This window comes from Dendrobates tinctorius, unplaced genomic scaffold (assembly GCF_039654945.1).
Source record: "Dendrobates tinctorius isolate UK_male_01 unplaced genomic scaffold, ASM3965494v1 ptg000143l, whole genome shotgun sequence".
Taxonomy (NCBI): Eukaryota; Metazoa; Chordata; class Amphibia; order Anura; family Dendrobatidae; genus Dendrobates; species Dendrobates tinctorius.
In genome coordinates this window covers 40,603,492-40,625,413 of record NW_027361810.1, presented here as the reverse complement: position 1 = coordinate 40,625,413, position 21,922 = coordinate 40,603,492, and the positions used below count along the sequence as shown (strand labels likewise).

At 42.8% G+C, this 21,922-nt stretch overlaps 1 protein-coding gene across 1 annotated transcript in view; it reads left to right on the top strand.

The window, feature by feature from the left end:
• Positions 1 to 21,922, top strand: part of LOC141049381 (bile salt export pump-like) — a 120,302-nt gene that overhangs the window by 21,758 nt on the left and 76,622 nt on the right. Inside the window, exons 3-4 of the mRNA XM_073545800.1 lie at positions 19,265 to 19,283; positions 19,425 to 19,463. Coding sequence (XP_073401901.1) covers positions 19,265 to 19,283; positions 19,425 to 19,463 — 58 coding nt within the window. The remainder of the gene's footprint in view (positions 1 to 19,264; positions 19,284 to 19,424; positions 19,464 to 21,922) is intronic.

Below are 21,922 nucleotides of genomic sequence, written 5' to 3'. Positions count from 1 at the left end.
GGACATAGGTGTGTTCCAAAGAGAGCTAAAAATTTGAGTCATTTTTTGTCCCCCTCATTGTATTTGTCTGATTGCACTAAACCTACGTGGTTAAATTACTTGGGCAATTATAAGTGTGGTGAAAAATTGTGTGGTTTGTGCCGCTATATGGATATTACAGATAAATTTGTTAATTTTAGTACACAACAAACCTACAAAATTAAAACCTACCTGAATTGTAACACCACACACTTAGTGTATATGGCAGAGTGCACATTGTGCAGTTTATATTACATTGGCTGTACCACACGCAGCCTGAAGAGGAGACTAAGTGAGCACATCACCGCTTCTAATCCAGAGTCTATGTCCAGTCGTAGGAATGTGTCTGGCTTGTCCAAACATTTCCTTGAAATACACAAGGGTAATTTATGCAGTCTTAAAGTTAAGGGAATAGAACGGGTCTTGAAACCCCCAAGAGGGGGTGACTGGGAACATTTACTACATTGTCGGGAAGCCTTCTGGATACTTGCGCTTGATGCACGATATCCGCAAGGTCTAAATTATAGAAATGATCTTATGTATTTCTATTGAGTGCTGAGATTTTTGGTGTTTTTTTTTTTTTTTTTTTTTTTTTTGTTGCTTGTTATTTGATAGTTGCTATGTATTTATGCATTTATACGTGTGTATTGCACATGTTTTTATTTATTCTATGTCTTGTCCATTGTTGTATAGGTCTTTTCCTTTTTTTTTTTTTTTTTCTTTCTTCTTGCAAGGGAGTGACTCCACCAGTGATTTGAGGGCTTAGTTGTCTGCCTCTTTGATTATACACATGTGTGGAGTCCCTCTGCTGATTAGGAATGTTTATAATCATTTTGTGAACTGTTTTGTTTCATGTCTCTGAGGAAGAACCTGGTGTAAGGTTCGAAACGCGTCAGGCGTGGGGGGTCTGTTTTCCCCTTTATGGTTTTATCATGAAATTATGTGAATAAAACTTATCGTGGATTTTATTAAGTCTCCAGTGCCGGATCTTCCTTCTCTCTTCATGTCGTCAAGCCATCACTGGTCCTTTAGCCCTTTTTTGCTTTGGAATTTGCACTGATAATGCAGAGCTGGCATTATCAGTGCAGTTTCTTCTCTGGAAATCATGTTTTCTTCTGATGCCTCACAGTTTTGGAAAATGTTTCTGCATTGAGATCTTAATGCTATACAGTATATACCCACTCAGCGCTTGGGGTGTTTTTTTGCAGTTTGTTGATCATGCAGGGCCGGCCCGAACGTATAGGCGAACTAGGCGGCCGCCTAGGGCGCCGACCCAAAGGGGGCGCCAGAGAAAAAATAGAAAAAATTTATAAAAAATCTTTTCAAAAGGTAAAAAGTTTTAGGGATGGAAAGAAAAGTGTACATAAATTTTTTTACCATAAATTTAAAAGAAAAACCGTTGAGCTTCAATTTACACACGGAAAGGAGGCGCTAAAGTACGGACGTGAGTCTTTTGCATCGTCTGCTGACAGGTGTTTTCATCTACTGCCAAGAATAGTAGGGACGCAACAAAATAGTTTCGCCTAGGGCGCCGTAATCTCTCGGGCCGGCCCTGTGATCATGTCACAACAGTGTATCAAATTTGTATATTTAGAAATTTTGGTTCTTAATGAAATTCATGAACAGTTATATGCAGATTCATCTGTTTTTCTATAATGCCTAGTCGCTCTTTTTCACACTCGAATGCTAAAGCCATGGCTGGTTGCTTGTTACTGTTCCCAACACAAAAAGAAACCACTGGAGCCATAGGCGGAGGAGGACATGACTTGGGGATGGGTGGACCTTTACTCCAGCAGCTTTTTTGGTATAGTGGTGTAGATTTTAAGCACGAGGGATGTTGCTTTCAGTGTAAGAGGCACAGTATGTCTGTGCCTGGTGGGTTACTGTGAGGAGGGTGGGATTATATAGAGCTGGAAATCTGTCCCTCTCCCTCTTTCTTACACAGGAGGAACAGGAGGAAGCATGTCTGCAGTGTCAGGGAGTGTAATACTGGGGTTATCACCTCACATGACAGATGATAGGTGCACACTCACCTCAGACATCATGTACTAGTGTAGTATCAGCTCCTGCATTATGTATGGGATCAATATTACCTCAGCAATTCATGTAGCTGCCATGTCCCTCATGTGGATGCTGCATTTTTCCTCACAGACTGTGAGCTTCCGTGTGACCTCCTTGCAGACATGTTTGATATACTACTCTGCATTCACCTCAGACATTGTGTAGTGTGTACTAGTGTAGTATCAGCTCCTACATCATGTATGGGATCAGTATTACCTCAGAAATTCATGTAGCTGCCATGTCCCTCATGTGCATGCTGCATTTTTCCTCACAGACTGTGAGCTTCCGTGTGACCTCCCTGCAGACATGTTTGATATACTACTCTGCATTCACCTCAGACATGGTGTAGTGTGTACAGTATCAGCTCCTACATCATATCTGGGATCAAGATTACCTCAGAAATTCATGTAGCTGCCATGTTCTCTCACTTATTGCAGAGGCAGCTTTTGTGTGACCTCCCTGCAGACATTTCTGATATACCACATTACTGCTGTATTATACAGAGTCTTCATGAGTTCTGGGTTTATGTGTGATAGGACAGAGCAGGGACACATACAGTGTCTGCCATTACTATGGTGGAGCTGAGCAGTCACATGTATTAGAGACACTGGTGAGAGGAGCAGTCGGGGGATGGTAGATGTATGATGATGAGAGGCTGCACTTCATGTCAGTGCACTGTATACTGACCCTGCTGTGTGCTGATTACCCCCCTTCCCAGTGATGGAGTCTGATGATCTGTATGTGACCTCATCTCTGTTACATACTGTGAGGCTGGGTGTGCAGATCCCGTGTAACCAGGTTACTCACCATATATGTGGTATATGTGTAAAGGCTCTATTCCTGTGGTGTATACTTAACCTGTACCACAGGTCTGTGTACATAATATCACTCCTCACTCTGCTATACACGGATCATGCTGGGTATAGACATCCTGTGTCTCCAGGTCATTTTCCTGGCTGTACATATAACCTGGACATGACTTCCAGGTTAGTGCTTGATTTCTGTAGCTATTGCTGCCTTTAGTCCTCTTATGTTACATGCTGTCCTGCCGGATATATCCATCCTGTCTCTGTATATTGTCCCCATCATATGTTTGCAGGATCGGGGTATACCCACCGGGAGCTTGTTTTATATTACCTAAGATGGTGGATAGCACAGGCCTGAATGGATTATGTTTTATCATGTGCAAAATAATCGGGGAGTAACTCGGCACATTTGAGTGTGCACTAATAACTCAGCACATGGCGGGCAGTGAGTGGGCACTAATAACTCAGCACATGGCGGGCAGTGAGTGGGCACTAATAACTCAGCACATGGCGGGCAGTGAGTGGGCACTAATAACTCCGCACATGGCGGGCAGTGAGTGGGCACTAATAACTCCGCACATGGCGGGCAGTGAGTGGGCACTAATAACTCCGCACATGGCGGGCAGTGAGTGGGCACTAATAACTCCGCACATGGCGGGCAGTGAGTGGGCACTAATAACTCCGCACATGGCGGGCAGTGAGTGGGCACTCCTAGTGTGAGGCTGCACATTGCTCTGGAGGACACATCATGGGCCCAGTTTTCAGCCCTGTCTCTCGTCTATTGTAATTGTATGTAGTAGACTGGCTGGGATGCAGAACTTGCAGTTTTCTGCTCACACACCTATGGCTGCAGACAGCTTATATTAGACCTACATGTTTCTTACCATTTATGCGCAGCTGGTGATTAGAGTCTGTAACTGCTGTAGAGGAGCAGGCGGCTTCTCATTTATTGTTACAGCATATAACACAGCATTGCCCATCTCTGTCTATTTCCGGAGCTTAGGATGGGGTATTTTCCATTATTAACCTGTTGTATACCTTGGTTGTAAACTTGCATGGTTTTCACCCTCACTTATCTCACATCTTGTGCGGTTGGAGGGGTCCTTGAAGTTGGTTAAATATGGTCTGGGGGATCCAATGGGATATGGTTTCCTCCTTTTGGAATTTAATATGGTTCTGGATCTGGTGAAAGGTGGAGGGGAGTTTCGGCAAGGGTTTGTCGGATCCCCAGGAAATTCAAGTGAACATTGGAACCCTTGTGTGGCTATGGTGCTCCCGAGCTAGTGGGGTAACGGCTGGGAGTAATTATTGGTACATTTTATGTTCACTTTATGTTTGGTAATCACCGGATTTTGGGAGCTTCAAGGACTCCTACCAGCGTGTTAATATTATTTATGCTTTGATGTTTTATTGTGTTTGTTTTAATAAAGGTGTGAATAATAATTTTTAAAAAAAAGGGATCGTTGTATACCCACCAAGTGCTTATTTTATATTACTTAAGATGGCGGCTAGCACAGGTCTGAGTGGATTACCTGGAGCCTGGTGGTTGGGGGGGTCCTTGAAGTTGGTTAGAAATTGGTCTGGGGGATCCATTGGGATATGGATTCCTCTTTTTGGAAGTTAATATGGTTCTGGACCTGGTGAAAGGTGGAGGGGAGTTTCGGCAAGAGTTTGTCGGATCCCCAGGAAATTCAAGTGAACCTTGGAACCCTTGTGGCTATGGTGCTCCCGAGCTAGTGGGGTAACGGCTGGGGGTAATTGTTGGTACATTTTATGTTTGGTAATCACCAGATTTGGGAGCTTCAAGGACTCCCCCCAGCGTGTTAACCCCTTCACTACCAAGGGTGGTTTGCACGTTAACTCCCGGGCCAATTTTTACAATTCTGACCACTGTACCTTTATGAGGTCATAACTCTGGAACGCTTCCATGGATCCCGGTGATTCTGACATTGTTTTCTCGTGACATATTGTACTTCATGTTAGTGGTAAAATTGCATTCAAATAACTTGCGTTTATTTGTGAAAAAAACGGAAATTTGGCGAAAATTTTGAAAATTTCGCAATTTTCCAACTTTGAATTTTTATGCCCTTAAATCACAGCGATACGGCACACAAAAAACTTAATACATAACATTTCCCACATGTTTACTTTACATCAGCACAATTTTGGAACCAAATTTTTTTTTTGTTAGGAAGTTATAAGGGTTAAAAATTGACCAGCCATTTCTCATTTTTGCAACACCATTTTATTTTTAGGGACCACATCACATTTGAAGCCACTTTGAGGGGTCTATAGGATAGAAAATACCCAAAAGTGACACCATTCTAAAAACTGCACCCCTTAAGGTGCTTAAAACCACATTCAAGAAGTTTATTAACCCTTTAGGTGCGTCACAGGAATCTTTTGAATATTAAAAAAAATGAACATTTAACTTTTTTTCACAAAAAAAATACTTCAGGTTCAATTTTCTTTATTTTACCAAGGGTAACAGGAGAAATTGGACTGCAAAAGTTATTGTGCAATTTGTCCTGAGTACGCTGATACCTGATATGTGGGGGGGAACCACTGTTTCGGCGCATGGCAGACCTCAGTAGGGAAGGAGCGCCGTTTGACTTTTTCAATGCAAAATTGGCTGCAATTGAGATCGGACGCCATGTCGCGTTTAGAGAGCCCCTGATGTATCTAAACAGTGGAAACCCCCCCAAGTGACCCCATTTTGGAAACTAGACCCCCCAAGGAACTTATCTAGATATGTGGTGAGAACTTTGAACCCACAAGGGCTTCACAGAAATTTATAACGTACAGCGGTACAATTAAAAAATCATATTTTTTCCACAAAAATGATCTTTTCACCCCCAATTTTTATTTTTCCAAGGGTAACAGGACCCTAAAAGTTATTGTGCAATTTGTCCTGAGTACGCTGATACCCCATATGTGGGTGTAAATGGCTATTTGGGCGCATAGCAGAGCTCGGAAGGGAAGCAGCGCCATTTGACGTTTTTGGCTTGAATTGAGATCGGACACCATGTCGCGATTGGAAAACCCCTGATGTACCAAAACAGTGGAAACCCCCTACAAATGACACCATTTTGGAATCTAGACCCCCCAAGGAACTTATCTAGATGTGTGGTGAGAACTTTGAACCCCCAAGGGCTTCACAGAAGTTTATAATGTACAGCAGTACAATTAAAAAATCATATTTTTTCCACAAAAATTATCTTTTCACCCTCAATTCTTATTTTTCCAAAAGTAACAGGACCCTAAAAGATATTGTGCAATTTATCCTGAGTACACTGATACCCCATATGTGGGTGTAAACCACTATTTGCGCGCATGGCAGAGCTCGGAAGGGAAGCAGCGCGATTTGACGTTTTTGGCTGGAATTGAGATCGGACACCATGTCGCGTTAGGAAAGCCCCTGATGTACCAAAACAGTGGAAACCCCCCACAAATGACACCATTTTGGAAACTAGACCCCCCAAGGAACTTATCTAGATGTGTGGTGAGCACTTTGAACCCCCCAGTGCTTCACTGAAGTTTATAACGTCCGGGCGTGAAAATAAAAAAATAGTATTTTTTCCACAAACATCATCTTTTAGTCCCCATTTTTTTATTTTCCCAAGGGTAAAAGGGAGAAATTGGACCCCAAAAGTTGTTGTCCAATTTGTCCTGAGTATGCTGACACCCCATATGTGGGAGAAAACTACTGTATGGGGACACGTCGGGGCTCGGAAGGGAAGTAGTGACGTTTTGGAATGCAGACTTTGATGGAATGGTCTGCGGGTGTCATGTTGCCTTTGGAGAGCCCCTAATGTACCTAAACAGTGGAAACCCCCCACAAATGATCCCATTTTGGAAACTAGACCCCCTGAGGAACTTATCTAGATGTGTGGTGAGCACTTTGAACCCCCAAGGGCTTCACAGAAGTTTATAATGCCCAGGCATGAAAATAAAAAAATCGTATTTTTTCCACAAACATGATCAATTAGTCTCCAATTTTTTTATTTTCCCAAGGGTAACAGGAGAAATTGGACCCCAAAAGTTGTTGTCCAATTTGTCATGAGTACGCTGATACCTCATATGTGGGAGAAAACTACTGTATGGGCACACGTCAGGGCTTGGAAGGGAAGTAGTGACGTTTTGGAATGCAGACTTTGATGGCATGGTCTGCGGGTGTCATGTTGCTTTTGGAGAGCCCCTGATGTACCTAAACAGTGGAAATCCCCCCACAAGTGACCCCGTTTTGGAAACTAGACCCCCTAATGAACTTATCTAGATGTGTGGTGAGCACTTTGAACCCCCCAGTGCTTCACAGAAGTTTATAACGACCGGGCGTGAAAATAAAAATATCGTATTTTTTCAACAAACATCATCTTTTAGTCCCCATTTTTTTTATTTTCCCCAAGGGTAACAGGAGAAATTGGACCCCAAAAGTTGTTGTCCAATTTGTCCTGAGTACGCTGATACCTCATATGTGGGAGAAAACTACTGTATGGGCACACGTCGGGGCTCGGAAGGGAAGTAGTGACGTTTTGGAATGCAGACTTTGATGGATTGGTCTGCGGGTGTCATGTGCGTTTGGAGAGCCCCTGATGTACCTAAACTATTGAAACTCCCCACAAGTGACCCCATTTTGGACACTAGACCCCCCACAGAACTTATCTAGATGTGTGGTGAGCACTTTGAACCCCCAAGTGCTTCACAGAAGTTTATAACACTCGGACGTGAAAATAAAAAAATCATTTTTTTCCACAAAAATGATATTTTTGCCCCCAATTTTTTATTTTCCTAAGGTAACAGGAGAAATTGGACCCCAAAAGTTGTTTTGTAATTTGTCCTGAGTAGGCTGATACCCTACATGTAGGGGTAAAAACACTGTTTGGGCGCATGGCAGAGCTTGGAAGGGAAGGAGCACCATTTGACTTTTTCAACTCAGAATTGGCTGGAATTGAGATCAGACGCCATGTTGCATTTGGAGAGCCCCTGATGTGCCCAAACAGTGGAAACCCCAATTCTAACTCCAACCCGAACCCCAACATGCCCCTAGCCCTAACCCTAACCCTAGCCCTAACCCTAGCCCTAACCCTAGCCCTAACCCTAACCCTACCCTAACCCTAGCCCTAACCCTACCCCAACACACCCCTAGCCCTAACCCTAGCCCTAACCCTAATGGAAAAATGGAAATAAATACATTTTTTTTATTTTATTATTTTTCCCTAACTAAGGGGGTGATAACAGGGGGTTTGATTTACTATTTATGGCGGGTTTTATTTTTGGCAGCTGTCGCACGCTAAAAGACGCTTTTTATTGTAAAAATAGTTTTTGCATCACCACATATTGAGAGCTATAATTTTTCCGTATTTTGACCCACCGGGTCATATGAGGTCTTATTTTTTGCGGGACGAGTTGACATTTTTATTGGTACCATTTTCGGGCACGTGAAATTTTTTGATCGCTTTTTATTCCGATTTTTGGGACGCAGAATGAAGAAAAACCAGCGTTTCATGAATTTCTTTTTGTTCGGTGGTATGATAATAAATCATTATTTTTTGCTTCGTTTTTTATTTTTATTTTTTAAGGGTACCAATTTCTCCTGGTACCCTTGGGAAAATAAAAAAATGGTGACTAAAAGATCATGTTTGTGGAAAAAATACGAATTTTTTATTTTCACGCCCGGGCGTTATAAACTTCTGTGAAGCACTGGGGGGTTCAAAGTGCTCACCACACATCTAGATAAGTTCCTTGGGGGGTCTAGTTTACAAAATGGTGTCATTTGTGAGGGGTTTCCACTGTTTAGGTACATTAGGGGCTCTCCAAAGGCAACATGACACCCGCAGACCATTCCATCAAAGTCTGCATTCCAAAACGTCACTACTTCCCTTCCGAGCCCTGACGTGTGCCCATACAGTAGTTTTCTCCCACATATGGGGTATCAGCATACTCAGGACAAATTGGACAACAACTTTTGGGGTCCAATTTCTCCTGGTACCCTTGGGAAAATACAAAAATGGTGACTAAAAGATCATGTTTGTGGAAAAAATACAAATTTTTTATTTTCACGCCCGGGCGTTATAAACTTCTGTGAAGCACTGGGGGGGTCAAAGTGCTCACCACACATCTAGATAAGTTCCTTAGGGGGTTTAGTTTCCAAAATGGTGTCATTTGTGGGGGGTTTCCACTGTTTTGGTACATCAGGAGTTTTCCAAACGCGACATGGTGTCCGATCTCAATTCCAGCCAAAAACGTCAAATGGCGCTGCTTCCCTTCCGAGCTCTGCCATGCGCCCAAATAGTGGTTTACCCCCACATGTGGGGTATCAGCGTACTCAGGACAAATTGCACAATAACTTTTAGGGTCCTGTTACCCTTGGAAAAATAAGAATTGAGGGTGAAAAGATCATTTTTGTGGAAAAAATATGATTTTTTAATTGTATGGCTTTATGTTATAAACTTCTGTGAAGCCCATGGGGGTTCAAAGTTCTCACCACACATCTAGATAAGTTCCTTAGGGGGTCTAGTTTCCAAAATGGTGTCATTTGTGGGGGGTTTCCACTGTTTTGGTACATCAGGGGTTTTCCAATCGCGACATGGTGTCCGATCTCAATTCCAGCCAAAAACGTCAAATGGCGCTGCTTCCCTTCCGAGCTCTGCCATGCGCCCAAATAGTGGTTTACCCCCACATATGGGGTATCAGCGTACTCAGGACAAATTGCACAATAACTTTTAGGGTCCTGTTACCCTTGGGAAAATAAAAATTGGGGTGAAAAGATCATTTTTGTGGAAAAAATATGATTTTTTAATTGTACCGCTGTACGTTATAAACTTTTGTAAAGCCCTTGTGGGTTCAAAGTTCTCACCACATATCTAGATAAGTTCCTTGGGGGGTCTAGTTTCCAAAATGGGGTCACTTGTAGGGGGTTTCCACTGTTTAGGTACATCAGGGACTCTCCAAACGTGACATGGCGTGCAATCTGAATTCCAGCCAATTTTGCATTGAAAAAGTCAAACGGCGCTCCTTCCATTCTGAGCTCTGCCATGCGCCGAAACAGTCGTTCCCCCCCACATATCAGGTATCTGCGTACTCAGGACAAATTGCACAATAACTTTTGCAGTCCAATTTCTCCTGTTACCCTTGGTAAAATAAAAAAAATTGAACCTGAATTATTTTTTTTATGAAAAAAAGTTAGATGTTCATTTTTTTAAATATTCAAAAAAATTCCTGTGACGCACCTAAAGGGTTAATAAACTTCTTGAATGTGGTTTTGAGCACCTTAAGGGGTGCAGTTTTTAGAATGGTGTCACTTTTGGGTATTTTCTATCATATAAACCCCTCAAAGTGGCTTCAAATGTGATGTGGTCCTAAAAATAAAATGGTGTTGTAAAAATGAGAAATCGCTGGTCAACTTTTAACCCTTATAACTTCCTAACAAAAAAAAATTTTGGTTCCAAAATTGTGCTGATGTAAAGTAAACATGTGGGAAATGTTAGTTATCAAGTTTTTTGTGTGCCGTATCTCTGTGATTTAAGGGCATAAAAATTCAAAGTTGGAAAATTGCGAAATTTTCAAAATTTTCGCCAAATTTCCGTTTTTCTCACAAATAAACGCAAGTTATTTGAATGAAATTTTACCACTAACATGAAGTACAATATGTCACGAGAAAACAATGTCAGAATCACCGGGATCCATGGACGCGTTCCAGAGTTATGACCTCATAAAGGTACAGTGGTCAGAATTGTAAAAATTGGCCCGGTCATGAACGTGCAAACCACCCTTGGGGGTGAAGGGGTTAATACTTATTGTAAATGTTTATGTTATTTGTTAATAAACTGGTCGCTGACCCCCCTGGGTTTGGAAGGGCAACCATTTCAGGTATGGCACCCTGGTTTTGAGGCATAATCATCTCAGGTATGGCCCCCTGGTGTGGAGGCTAACCATCTCGTGTATGGCCCCCTGGTGTGGAGGGGGTAACCATCTCGGGTATGGCCCCCTGGTATGGAGGGGTGACCATCACGGTATGGCCCCCTGGTCTCCAGAAGCATTTATATTGTATAGGACCCTGTTAGGGTAAAGTCCCTGGGGTCATGGAAATCATATTTTGCATGCCTACAGAATAAATTGGCTCCTCTGAGCCAGGAACAGCGGCTGGAGGGGAGAAGAGAAGAAGGTTGTCGTCTGGACAATGCAGTTATCTAGTGCATGAAACTGAAGAGCAATGTACCTAATCTGTGTGCCCTTGAGTCAGTGGGAGTGACTAAGGGTAAAGTAATCAAGTGCATTAACATGAAGGGCAATATGCCTATTCCCGATGCCCTTGAGCTGGTGGGAGCGGCTAAGGGTATAATCTAGTGCATTAACACAAAGGGCAGTATGCCTATTCCTGATGCCCTTGAGCCAATGGGAGCAGCTAAGGGTAAAGTAATCAAGTGCATTAACACAAAGGGCAATATGCCTATTCCCAATGCCTTTGAACCAGTTGGAGAGGTCAACAGGAAATGTTATCAAGTGCATGAAAAACAATTAACAATGGCATGGCAGGGTTATTAACCCCTTTCTGACATCAGACGTACTATCCCGTCCATGGGACTCGGGCCCCTATGTCCATAGACGGGATAGTACGTCTAGCGCGATCAGCGGTGCCCACGTTGTGAGCGCCGCTGATCGCGACCGGGTGTCAGCTAATTATCACAGCTTTCACCCGGCACTATGTGTCAGGGGTGGTCACGGACCGCCCCCGACACGTTAACCCCTTGCACACCGCGATCAAACACGATCGCGGTGTACCGGGGGTTAAAGGGAAGCATCGGCAGGGAGAGGACTCCCTCCGTGCTTCCCTGAGCCCCCCACAGCAACGCAATGTGCAGCGCTGCTGCTGGGGGCTCGTTCCCTACAGGTCCCCGTATCCAAGATGGGGACGGGGACCTTCGGGGGTCTGCAGGGAGCTGGCTAACTCAGTGCCTGCAAAGCGCAGGCAAGGAGGAAACCTGCACACTGCCTGTGACAGATTGCTGATCTGTCACAGTGATCTGTGATGTGACAGATCAGCGATCTGTCACAGAACAGTGATGTCCCCCCGGGACAACCTAATAAAGTTAAAAAAAAAATTCCCTAATAAATTCATTTTTGGAAATAAAAAAAAACAAAACAATAAAAGTACATATATTTGGTATTGCCACATCCGTAACGACCTGCCCTATAAAACTGTCAGATTAGTTAACCCCTTTAGCGAACCCCTTAAAAAATAAAAATAAAAAACGAATCAAAAAATAATGATTTATCACACCGCTGAACAAAAAGTGCAATAACGCGCGATCAAAAAGACGCATATAAATATCCATAGTACCGCTGAAAACATCATCTTGTCCCGCAAAAAACGAGCTGCCATACAGCATCATCCGCAAAAAAATAAAAAAGTTATAGCTCGCAGAATAAAGTGATGCAAAAATAATTATATTTTATATAAAATTGTTTTTATTGCATAAAAGCGCTAAAACATAAAAAAATGATATAAATGAGGTATTGCTGTAACCGTACTGACCCAAAGAATAAAGCCGTTTTATCAATTTTACCGCACGCGGAACGGTGTAAACGCACCCCCCAAAAGAAATTCATGAAATGCTGCTTTTTGTTCATTCTGCATCCCAAAAATCGGAATAAAAAGCGATCAAAAAATGTCACGTGCACGAACATGATACCAATAAAAACATCAACTCGTCCCGCAAAAAATAAGACCTCACATGACTCAGTGGGTCAAAAGATGAAAAAATTATAGCTCTCAATATGTGGTGATGCAAAAACTATTTTTACAATTAAAGCGTCATTTAGCGTGTGACAGCTGCCAAAAATAAAAACCGCCATAAATAGTGAATCAAACCCCCCGCTATCACCCCTTTAGTTAGGGAAAAATAATAAAATTAAAAAAATGTATTTATTTCCATTTTCCCATTAGGGTTAGGGCTAGGGTTAGGACTAGGGTTAGGGCTAGGGTTAGGGCTAGGGTTAGGGTTAGGGCTGAGATTAGGGTTAGGGGTGTGTTGGGGTTAGGGTTGGAGTTAGAATTGGGGGGTTTCCCCTGTTTGGGCACATCAGGTGCTCTCCAAACGCAACATGGCGTCTGATCTCAATTCCAGCCAATTCTGCGTTGAAATAGTCAAATGGTGCTCCTTCCCTTCCAAGCTCTGCCATGCGCCCAAACAGTGTTTTACCCCCACATATGGGGTATCAGCCTACTCAGGACAAATTGCAAAACAACTTTTGGGGTCCTATTTCTCCTGTTGCCCTTAGGAAAATAAAAAATTGGGGGCAAAAATATCATTTTTGTGGGAAAAAAATATAATTTTTTTATTTTCAAGCCCAAGCGTTATAAACTTCTGTGAAGCCCTTGGGGGTTCAAAGTGCTCACCACACATCTAGATAAGTTCCTTAGTAATAAGTTTCCAAAATGGTGTCATTTGTGGGGTGTTTCCACTGTTTAGGTACATCAGGGGCTCTCCAAAGGCAACATGACACCCGCAGAGCATTCCATCAAAGTCTGCATTCCAAAACGTCACTACTTCCCTTCCGAGCCCCGACGTGTGCCCATACAGTAGTTTTCTCCCACATATGGGGTATCAGTGTACTCAGGACAAATTGGATAACAACTTTTGGGGTCCATTTTCTCCTGGAATCCTTGGGAAAATAAAAAAATTGGGCAATAAATGATCATGTTTGTGGAAAAAAAACGATTTTTTTATTTTCATGCCCGGGCATTATAAACTTCTGTGAAGCCCTTGGGGGTTCAAAGTGCTCACCACACACCTAGAAAAGTACCTTAGGGGGTCTAGTTTCCAAAATGGTGTCATTTGTGGGGGGTTTCCACTGTTTAGGTACATCAGGGGCTCTCCAAAGGCAACATGACACCCGCAGAGCATTCCATCAAAGTCTGCATTCCAAAACGTCACTATTTCCCTTCCGAGCCCCGACGTGGGCCTATACAGTAGTTTTCTCCAACATATGGGGTATCAGGGTACTCAGGACAAATTGGACAACAACTTTTGGGGTCCATTTTCTCCTGGTACCCTTGGGAAAATAAAAAAATTGGGGACTAAATGATCATGTTTGTGGAAAAAATACGATTTTTTTATTTTCACGCCCGGTCATTATAAACTTCTGTGAAGCCCTTGGGGGTTCAAAGTGCTCACCACACATCTAGATAAGTTCCTTAGGGGGTCTAGTTTCCAAAATGGGGTCACTTGTGGGGGGATTCCACTGTTTAGGTACATCAGGGGCTTTCCAAACGCGACATGGTGTCCGATCTCAATTCCAGCCAAAAAAGTCAAATGGCGCTGCTTCCCTTCCGAGCTCTGCCATGCGCCCAAATAGTGGTTTACCCCCACATATGGGGTATCAGCGTAATCAGGACAAATTGCACAATAACTTTTAGGGTCCTGTTACCCTTGGGAAAGTAAGAATTGAGGGTGAAAAGATCATTTTTGTGGAAAAAATATGATTTTATAATTGTACGGCTGTACATTATAAACTTCTGTGAAGCCCTTGGGGGTTCAAAGTTCTCACCAAACATCTAGATAAGTTCCTTGGGGGGTCTAGTTTCTAAAATGGTGTTATTTGTGGGGGGTTGCCACTGTTTTGGTACATCAGGGGCTTTCCAAACGCGACAAGGTGTCCGATCTCAGTTCCAGCCAAAAAAGTCAAATGGTGCTGCTTCCCTTCCGAGCTCTGCCATGCGCCCAAATAGTCATTTACACCCACATATGGGGTATCAGCGTACTCAGGACCAATTGCACAATAACTTTTAGGGTCCTGTTACCCTTGGGAAAGTAAGAATTGAGGGTGAAAAGATCATTTTTGTGGAATAAATATGATTTTATAATTGTACAGCTGTACGTTATAAACTTCTGTGAAGCCCTTGGGGGTTCAAAGTTCTCACCAAACATCTAGATAAGTTCCTTGGGGGGGTCTAGTTTCCAAAATGGTGTCATTTTTGGGGGGTTTCCACTGTTTTGGTACATCAGGGGCTTTCCAAATGCGACATGGTGTCTGATCTCAATTCTCAATTCCAGCCAAAAAAGTCAAATGGCGCTGCTTCCTTTCCGAGCTCTGCCATGCGGCCAAATAGTCATTTACACCCACATATGGGGTATCAGCGTACTCAGGACCAATTGCACAATAACTTTTAGGGTCCTGTTACCCTTGGGAAAATAAAAATTGGGGGTGAAAAATTCATTTTTGTGGAAAAAATATGATTTTTTTAATTGTACCGCTGTACGTTATAAACTTCTGTGAAGCCCTTGTGGGTTCAAAGTTCTCACCACATATCTAGATAAGTTCCATGGTGGGGTCTAGTTTCCAAAATAGGGTCACTTGTGGGGGGTTTCCACTGTTTAGGTACATCAGAGGCTCTCCAAACGTGACATGGTGTCCGATCAGAATTCCAGCCAATTTTGCATTGAAAAAGTCAAGTGGCGCTCCTTCCCTTCTGAGCTCTGCCATGTGCCGAAACAGTGGTTCACCCCCACATATCAGGTATCAGCGTACTCAGGACAAATTGCACAATAACTTTTCCAGTCCAATTTCTCCTTTTACCCTTGGTAAAATAAAAAAAAAAATGAACCTGAAATATTTTTTTTGTGAAAAAAAGTTAAATGTTCATTTTTTTTAAATATTCAAAAAATTCCTGTGAAGCACCTGAAGGGTTAATAAGCTTCTTGAATGTGGTTTTGAGCACCTTGAGGGGTGCAGTTTTTAGAATGGTGTCACTTTTGGGTATTTTCTATCATATAGACCCCTCAAAGTGGCTTCAAATGTGATGTGGTCCCTAAAAATAAAATGGTGTTGCAAAAATGAGAAATCGCTGGTCAATTTTTAACCCTTATAACTTCCTAACAAAAAAAAATTTTGGTTCCAAAATTGTGCTGATGTAAAGTAAACATGTGGGAAATGTTATGTATTTAGTTTTTTGTGTGCCGTATCGCTGTGATTTAAGGGCATAAAAATTCAAAGTTGGAAAATTGCAAAATTTTCAAAATTTTCGCCAAATTTCCATTTTTTTCACAAATAAACACAAGTTATTTGAATGCAATTTTACCACTAACATGAAGTACAATATGTCACGAGAAAACAGTGTCAGAATCACCGGGATCCATGGAAGCGTTCCAGAGTTATGACCTCATAAAGGTACAGTGGTCAGAATTGTAAAAATTGGCCCGGGAGTTAACATGCAAACCACCCTTGGTAGTGAAGGGGTTAAGGACATAAAAATTCAAAGTTGGAAAATTGCGAAATTTTAAAAATTTTCGCCAAATTTCCATTTTTTTCACAAAGAAACGCAAGTTATATGAATGAAATTTTACCACTAACATGAAGTACAATATGTCACGAGAAAACTGTCAGAATCACCGGGATCCATGGAAGCGTTCCAGAGTTATTACCTCATAAAGGGACAGTGGTCAGAATTGTAAAAATTGGCCCGGGAGTTAACGTGCAAACCACCCTTGTGGGTAAAGGGGTTAATAATGCCTTTGTAGACGTCTTCTGCTTTAGGTTTATTTAAATTACTACTTCCAGATATTCTGAATGTTATTTTATGGTCGGATATAATGTTGATGTTATATTGTGTATAGTTTTTAATTACTCCCTATTTATAATATCTTTCTATTGATATGTTCATCACTTTTCCGGTAGTGATAGTAAGTGGGTTTAAGAAATTTTACTGCACAGCTACTGTAAATAATGGTGGTTTCTAGAACTAAAATCTGTGAATTGGTGAATTATTAGAGCTGGCTACAATACATGCGGTATAATAGTTTTTTGAGGCATGACAGATGTCATTATACAGGTATTCAGATTGTGGCTACGACCTTAATTATGGTTTACTTTCCACATTCCCCATTATGGGATCCTCATTGCAGGATGTTTAGCAACTGTTATTTTGCTGTAGTTACTGTATTATCGATCATAACTTGGTAGCATGGCATTGATAAAATTAATCTGTCGGAGCTCTGGAATTTTATTTTTTATTACTTGTGTGCACAGTCTTTCCATATCATGTAGAAATGGTTGATGGCTTTATTAGGCATGGTTGATGGGGGTCGAGTCCATTTAAGGTGTCAAATGGCCTCTCTGGTGGCGGTTTAGGAGTCAGGTGGAAGTTGCAGACAAGTTAAGGTGGACTCATTTTAACTAATAGAGGATGTAAAACCTCATGGTGGTGAACAGGCTCGGCTTTGGTGGCCAGCTTCAAGGACGTTGTAATGGTAACGTCAATCAGGGGCGGGCACAGTGGTTAAGCACAGGAGTGAGGATAATAGGGTCATTGGTGCCCTGAAAGTTTACTGGCTCTGCTTGAATGGCAAGCCAGTGCGTGCCGCCCCTTTATGGCTGTCTGTCCCGGTTCTGTATGTTAGACAGCTGGGGATATCACAGTACTTGTGAATTCCAATGTACTGGCACTTCACCTGACTCCTACTGTGATTGTTTTAATCCTGTGATTTAAATAAAGCTGTGGCCATTTTGACAACCAAAATAATGTGTTTGTGTAATTATTCTAGTGCCTAGGTTTACTGTAGTTATGGTGGTTTTAAGATGGAGTGGGGGTCCGTCCCATATCCATAAGTCAAGAAACCACTGGAGCCATAGGCGGAGGAGGACATGACTTGGGGATGGGTGGACCTTTACTCCTGCAGCTTTTTTGGTATAGTGGTGTAGATTTTAAGCAAGAATGATGTTGCTTTCAGAGTAAGAAGCACAGTATGTCTGTGCCTGGTGGGTTACTGTGAGGAGGGTGGGGCTTATGTAGAACAGGAAATCTGTCTCTCTCCCTCTTTCTTACACAGGAGGAACAGGAGGAAGCATTTCCCGCCCTCCCGCAACTGTTTATAATCATTGTCCTAAAACGTTTTAATTATTGCTTGTATGATGAATGATTTATTGCATTTTTGAAATTACCATTGTGTATTTTGTTCCAGGTTCAATTTTATCATGGCTATAAAGAGTTAACAGCATTAACCTTCTAAGCCCAAGGGAAGGGCCATCCTTCAGCCATGGTTCCCTAGAGGTTTCCTCCACAGGGGGTTTTTCCTCTCCTGAGTGCTGTAGGATGACTCTTTGTGAGTCGGAGGTTTGCCAAATTAGTCCCCTTAATGCTTTTGCAGGGACTTCTAGTTTATAAGTTTACTAAAGTGATTTATTAGAAAAAAAAAAAGGTGTCAAATGTGAATTTATAACCTGTCACGGCTTTGCGGTTTAGGAGTCAGGTGGAAGTTGCAGACAAGTTAAGGTGGACTCATTTTAACTAATAGAGGATGTAAAACCTCATGGTGGTGAACAGGCTCGGCTTTGGTGGCCAGCCTCAAGGACGTTGTAATGGTAACGTCAATCAGGGGCGGGCACAGTGGTTAAGCACAGGAGTGAGGATAATAGGGTCATTGGTGCCCTGAAAGTTTACTGGCTCTGCTTGAATGGCAAGCCAGTGCGTGCCGCCCCTTTATGGCTGTCTGTCCTGGTTCTGTATGTCAGACAGCTGGGATGTCACAGTACTTGTGAATCCCAATGTACTAGCGCTTCACCTGACTCCTACTGTGATTGTTTTAATCCTGTGATTTAAATAAAGCTGTAGCCATTCTGACAACCAAAATAATGTGTTGTGTATTTATTCTAGTGCCTAGGTTTACTGTAGTTATGGTGGTTTTAAGATGGAGTGGGGGTCTGTCCCATATCCATAAGTCATGTGAAATGGCTCTTCCCCCTCCTTGCCTAAATTACACATGAGAAGGATGTAAGGAGTGACTTCTCTCCTTGTGGAGAGTGACATGCATGACATGCCAATGTAAGGAGACTGATACACCATGCACTACTCTTCTGGGAAGTTAAATATTCAAATTGCCTCTTTAGAGAGGAAGAGGGGTTGAACTCTAGGTCCAAGTCAGATTTCATGCTTTGCACTGATGAGGAGCAATACCCGGAAACATGTGTCTGCAAATTGAGATTTCAGTTGGACTTTCATCCTAAGTCATATGTCAAGAGTTTTTAAAGGGTTGATATTGACATTAACGGGAGGAACTACATTTCAAGTCATCTTCCTCTCTAAAGAGGCACATGCGAAGGAGGAGAGGGGATTGTGAATGTGCCAAAATGCCAGCTCCTGGAGGCAATAAATGAGACTGCATGAGACTCCTTCTTTGCCCACTTTTGAAAGTCCTGTTTATGAGGGATTTATGAGGCTAGAATTTTTTTTCTAGAAAGAACACCCTAATCAAGTAAATTAGTACCAATAAACAGTAATAATATCTGTTCTAAGTAAAAATAGAGTTTTACAGATAGACACATTTTGCTGTTTCAAACTTTTTCTCATCAGAAGTCTTAACCCCATATTTATTTCATTGCAGATAATCTGAAGAACACAGAGTAAGTATATATATATATATATATCATAGTGTACATAATATCAATAATATACCTAAGTTATGGAATGTGGCAGACAGCGCCAGTACCCAGCGTACACTTAAAATGTAGCTTATCATCAGTGATTTTTTTTGCTTTTCGCAGAAAATATGAAAATGGAAAAACACCACCAAAAAAAGCAGAGTGAGTAGAAATAACGGGTAACATAATATGGACAGGATTCATCTGACATCTATATGTTCATATATAGATTAATCAGTATTATGAATCTCTATATGGCTAAATATATGTGAACCCACCCCCCAGTCTGATCACTGGGCTCAAACTTTTTTCGCCGAGCCCTTTCATAACTGGCATATAGTAGGTGTTGTCACCATAATATTTTCACTCCTCGGCAGTAGAATGTGTTTTCCTATATAATTTCTATCTCCCGATTAAATTAATATCACAATAATGGAAAATAATTGTTCAGTTTAGTATTTGACTTTATGGTGACTTTTGCTCTTTTAGGCCTCTTTCACACATCAGGTTTTCGCCGTCAGGCGCGATCCGGCGCTTTTGACAGAAACCGGATCCGGCAAAATGCAATGTCGGATACGGTTTCCCCCCCATTGACTTGCATTTGCGCCGGATCGCGCCGGATGGCCATGCGTTTCATCCGGTTTTCGCCGGATCCGGCAATGTGTCGCGATCCGGCGTCTGGAAAAAACGGCTACTGTAACGTTTTTTGTCTCCAGCGAAAAAGCCGGACACGCCGGATCCGGCGCGTCCGGCTTTTTCACACAATGAAAGCCTATGAGCGCCGCAATGCGCCTGATCTGGCGAAAGCCGGATCCGGTGGCCGGATCCGGTTTTTTTGGTCTGAGCATGCTCAGTAGCTCTGCCCACAAGACATATATAAAAGCAAGACAGTGGGACCCACAGCCACACCCAACATGCCACCCAAGAAAGCAACCAAGCGCAGCAGGAGAAGGCAGGAGACCACTGCAGCACCATCAGCACCACCACCACCCCAAATGGAGCAGCAAATGGAACATGCTGAGGAGGGGAGGCCAGCAGCAGATGAGAGACGGTAATTATCAAATCCCCCATTCCTCCAAACTAGGGCTATTGAATATCAAGATATTCATTGGCCCTTTGTTTCTCTTTATTCAACAGCCGCCCAATAGATGCAGCAGCAGCAGCAATGGCAGCAGCTGGAACACCACCCACAGGCATGGAGTGTGGCCACCAGGAAGACAGCACATCATCTTCTGGGAGCCCTCCCTCGCATCGTCAGCGTTTGACGGTAAGTTTTTATTTCCAAAATCCATCATCTCTGTAATATATGTGTATTCATTGCCTTTTATTTCAAAACAGGATTCACAAGATGAAGAGGAGCTCCCAGAAGAAGAAGGAAGGGGTGGACAGACACTTGGAGTGGGCTCACAATTGGTAAGTTTTTTGCATCAAACACAACATCACACTACACACAACACATAGAAAACAATGTTCTGCAGACCACACACAGCAAACAAATGCCTACATCCAAAGACATAACATTTTTTGTTTTCTTCTCTAGTCTTCCCAATCTGGTGCTCGGCCAAGAGGTCCTCGCAGTGCCTCCCAGGGTCGTCGGCGACAGCAACGCGGCGGTCACCAGCGTGTAAGTATAAATATTTTTGCTTTGTTTTTTTGCACTTTTTATTTCATTTCTTTTGTGGAGGCTAATTATGTTATTTTTGTCTTTTTCTTTAACAGCCTTCACAGCGTGATCCCGACTCTGACGGTGAGGATGGAGGACTCGATGTGGACCACCTCATCGATCTCGTCAGAGAAAGGGAGCCGCTCTGGAATATGGCTGACCGCCGCCACGCTGACCTTATCGTTACCCGACGACTCTGGGAGGAAATCTGTTCGCTCCTTGTGGGCCGCTGGGAGGACCTCGATGTTCGGGCCCAGATTAAAGAGCGTAAGTATATACAGTACCGGTTGCTTGATGTAAACCAGTGTTTCCCGAACTCCAGTCCTCGTGGTCCCCACGGATCATGTGTTCAGGATTTCTATTTACTATGGAAATCCTGAAAACATGACCCCTGGGGACCATGAGGACTGGAGTTTGTGAAACACTGATGTTGTATACTAACCACTCCTTTCTCGTTTCAGGGAACAGAATTGTGAATCGGTGGCGGTCTGTGAGGGATCGTTTCAAGAAGGAGTTCAATAAAGAGATGCGGGCCCCGAGTGGATCTGGAGGACGCAGGAGCAAGTACAAGTATGCACAAGCCCTGTCGTTCCTCTGGGAAACAATGGTCACTAGAAGGTAAATATTACACACCACATGTGAAAAAAAATGTTAGATGTAACTTTTTTTTTTCAGCCAGGGCCATACCATGTCAGTATTTTAATAGTTTTTTTTTCTCTTTATTCCACAGCACGGTGAGCAGCACTCGGGAGCCTGCACGATTGGACCCTTCTGAGGCGATCCCTGAGGAGACCGGCACCGAGGGACACTTCGACCGCCCCGGTACATCTGCACCTTCCCAGCCTTCCCACACATTCGACCCATCTGTCCCATCCACCAGCACAGGAGCATCGTGGCTGCCTACATTACATGAAGCTGCTGGTGAGGAGATCGCTTTCCCTTTACCCCACCCTTCTGC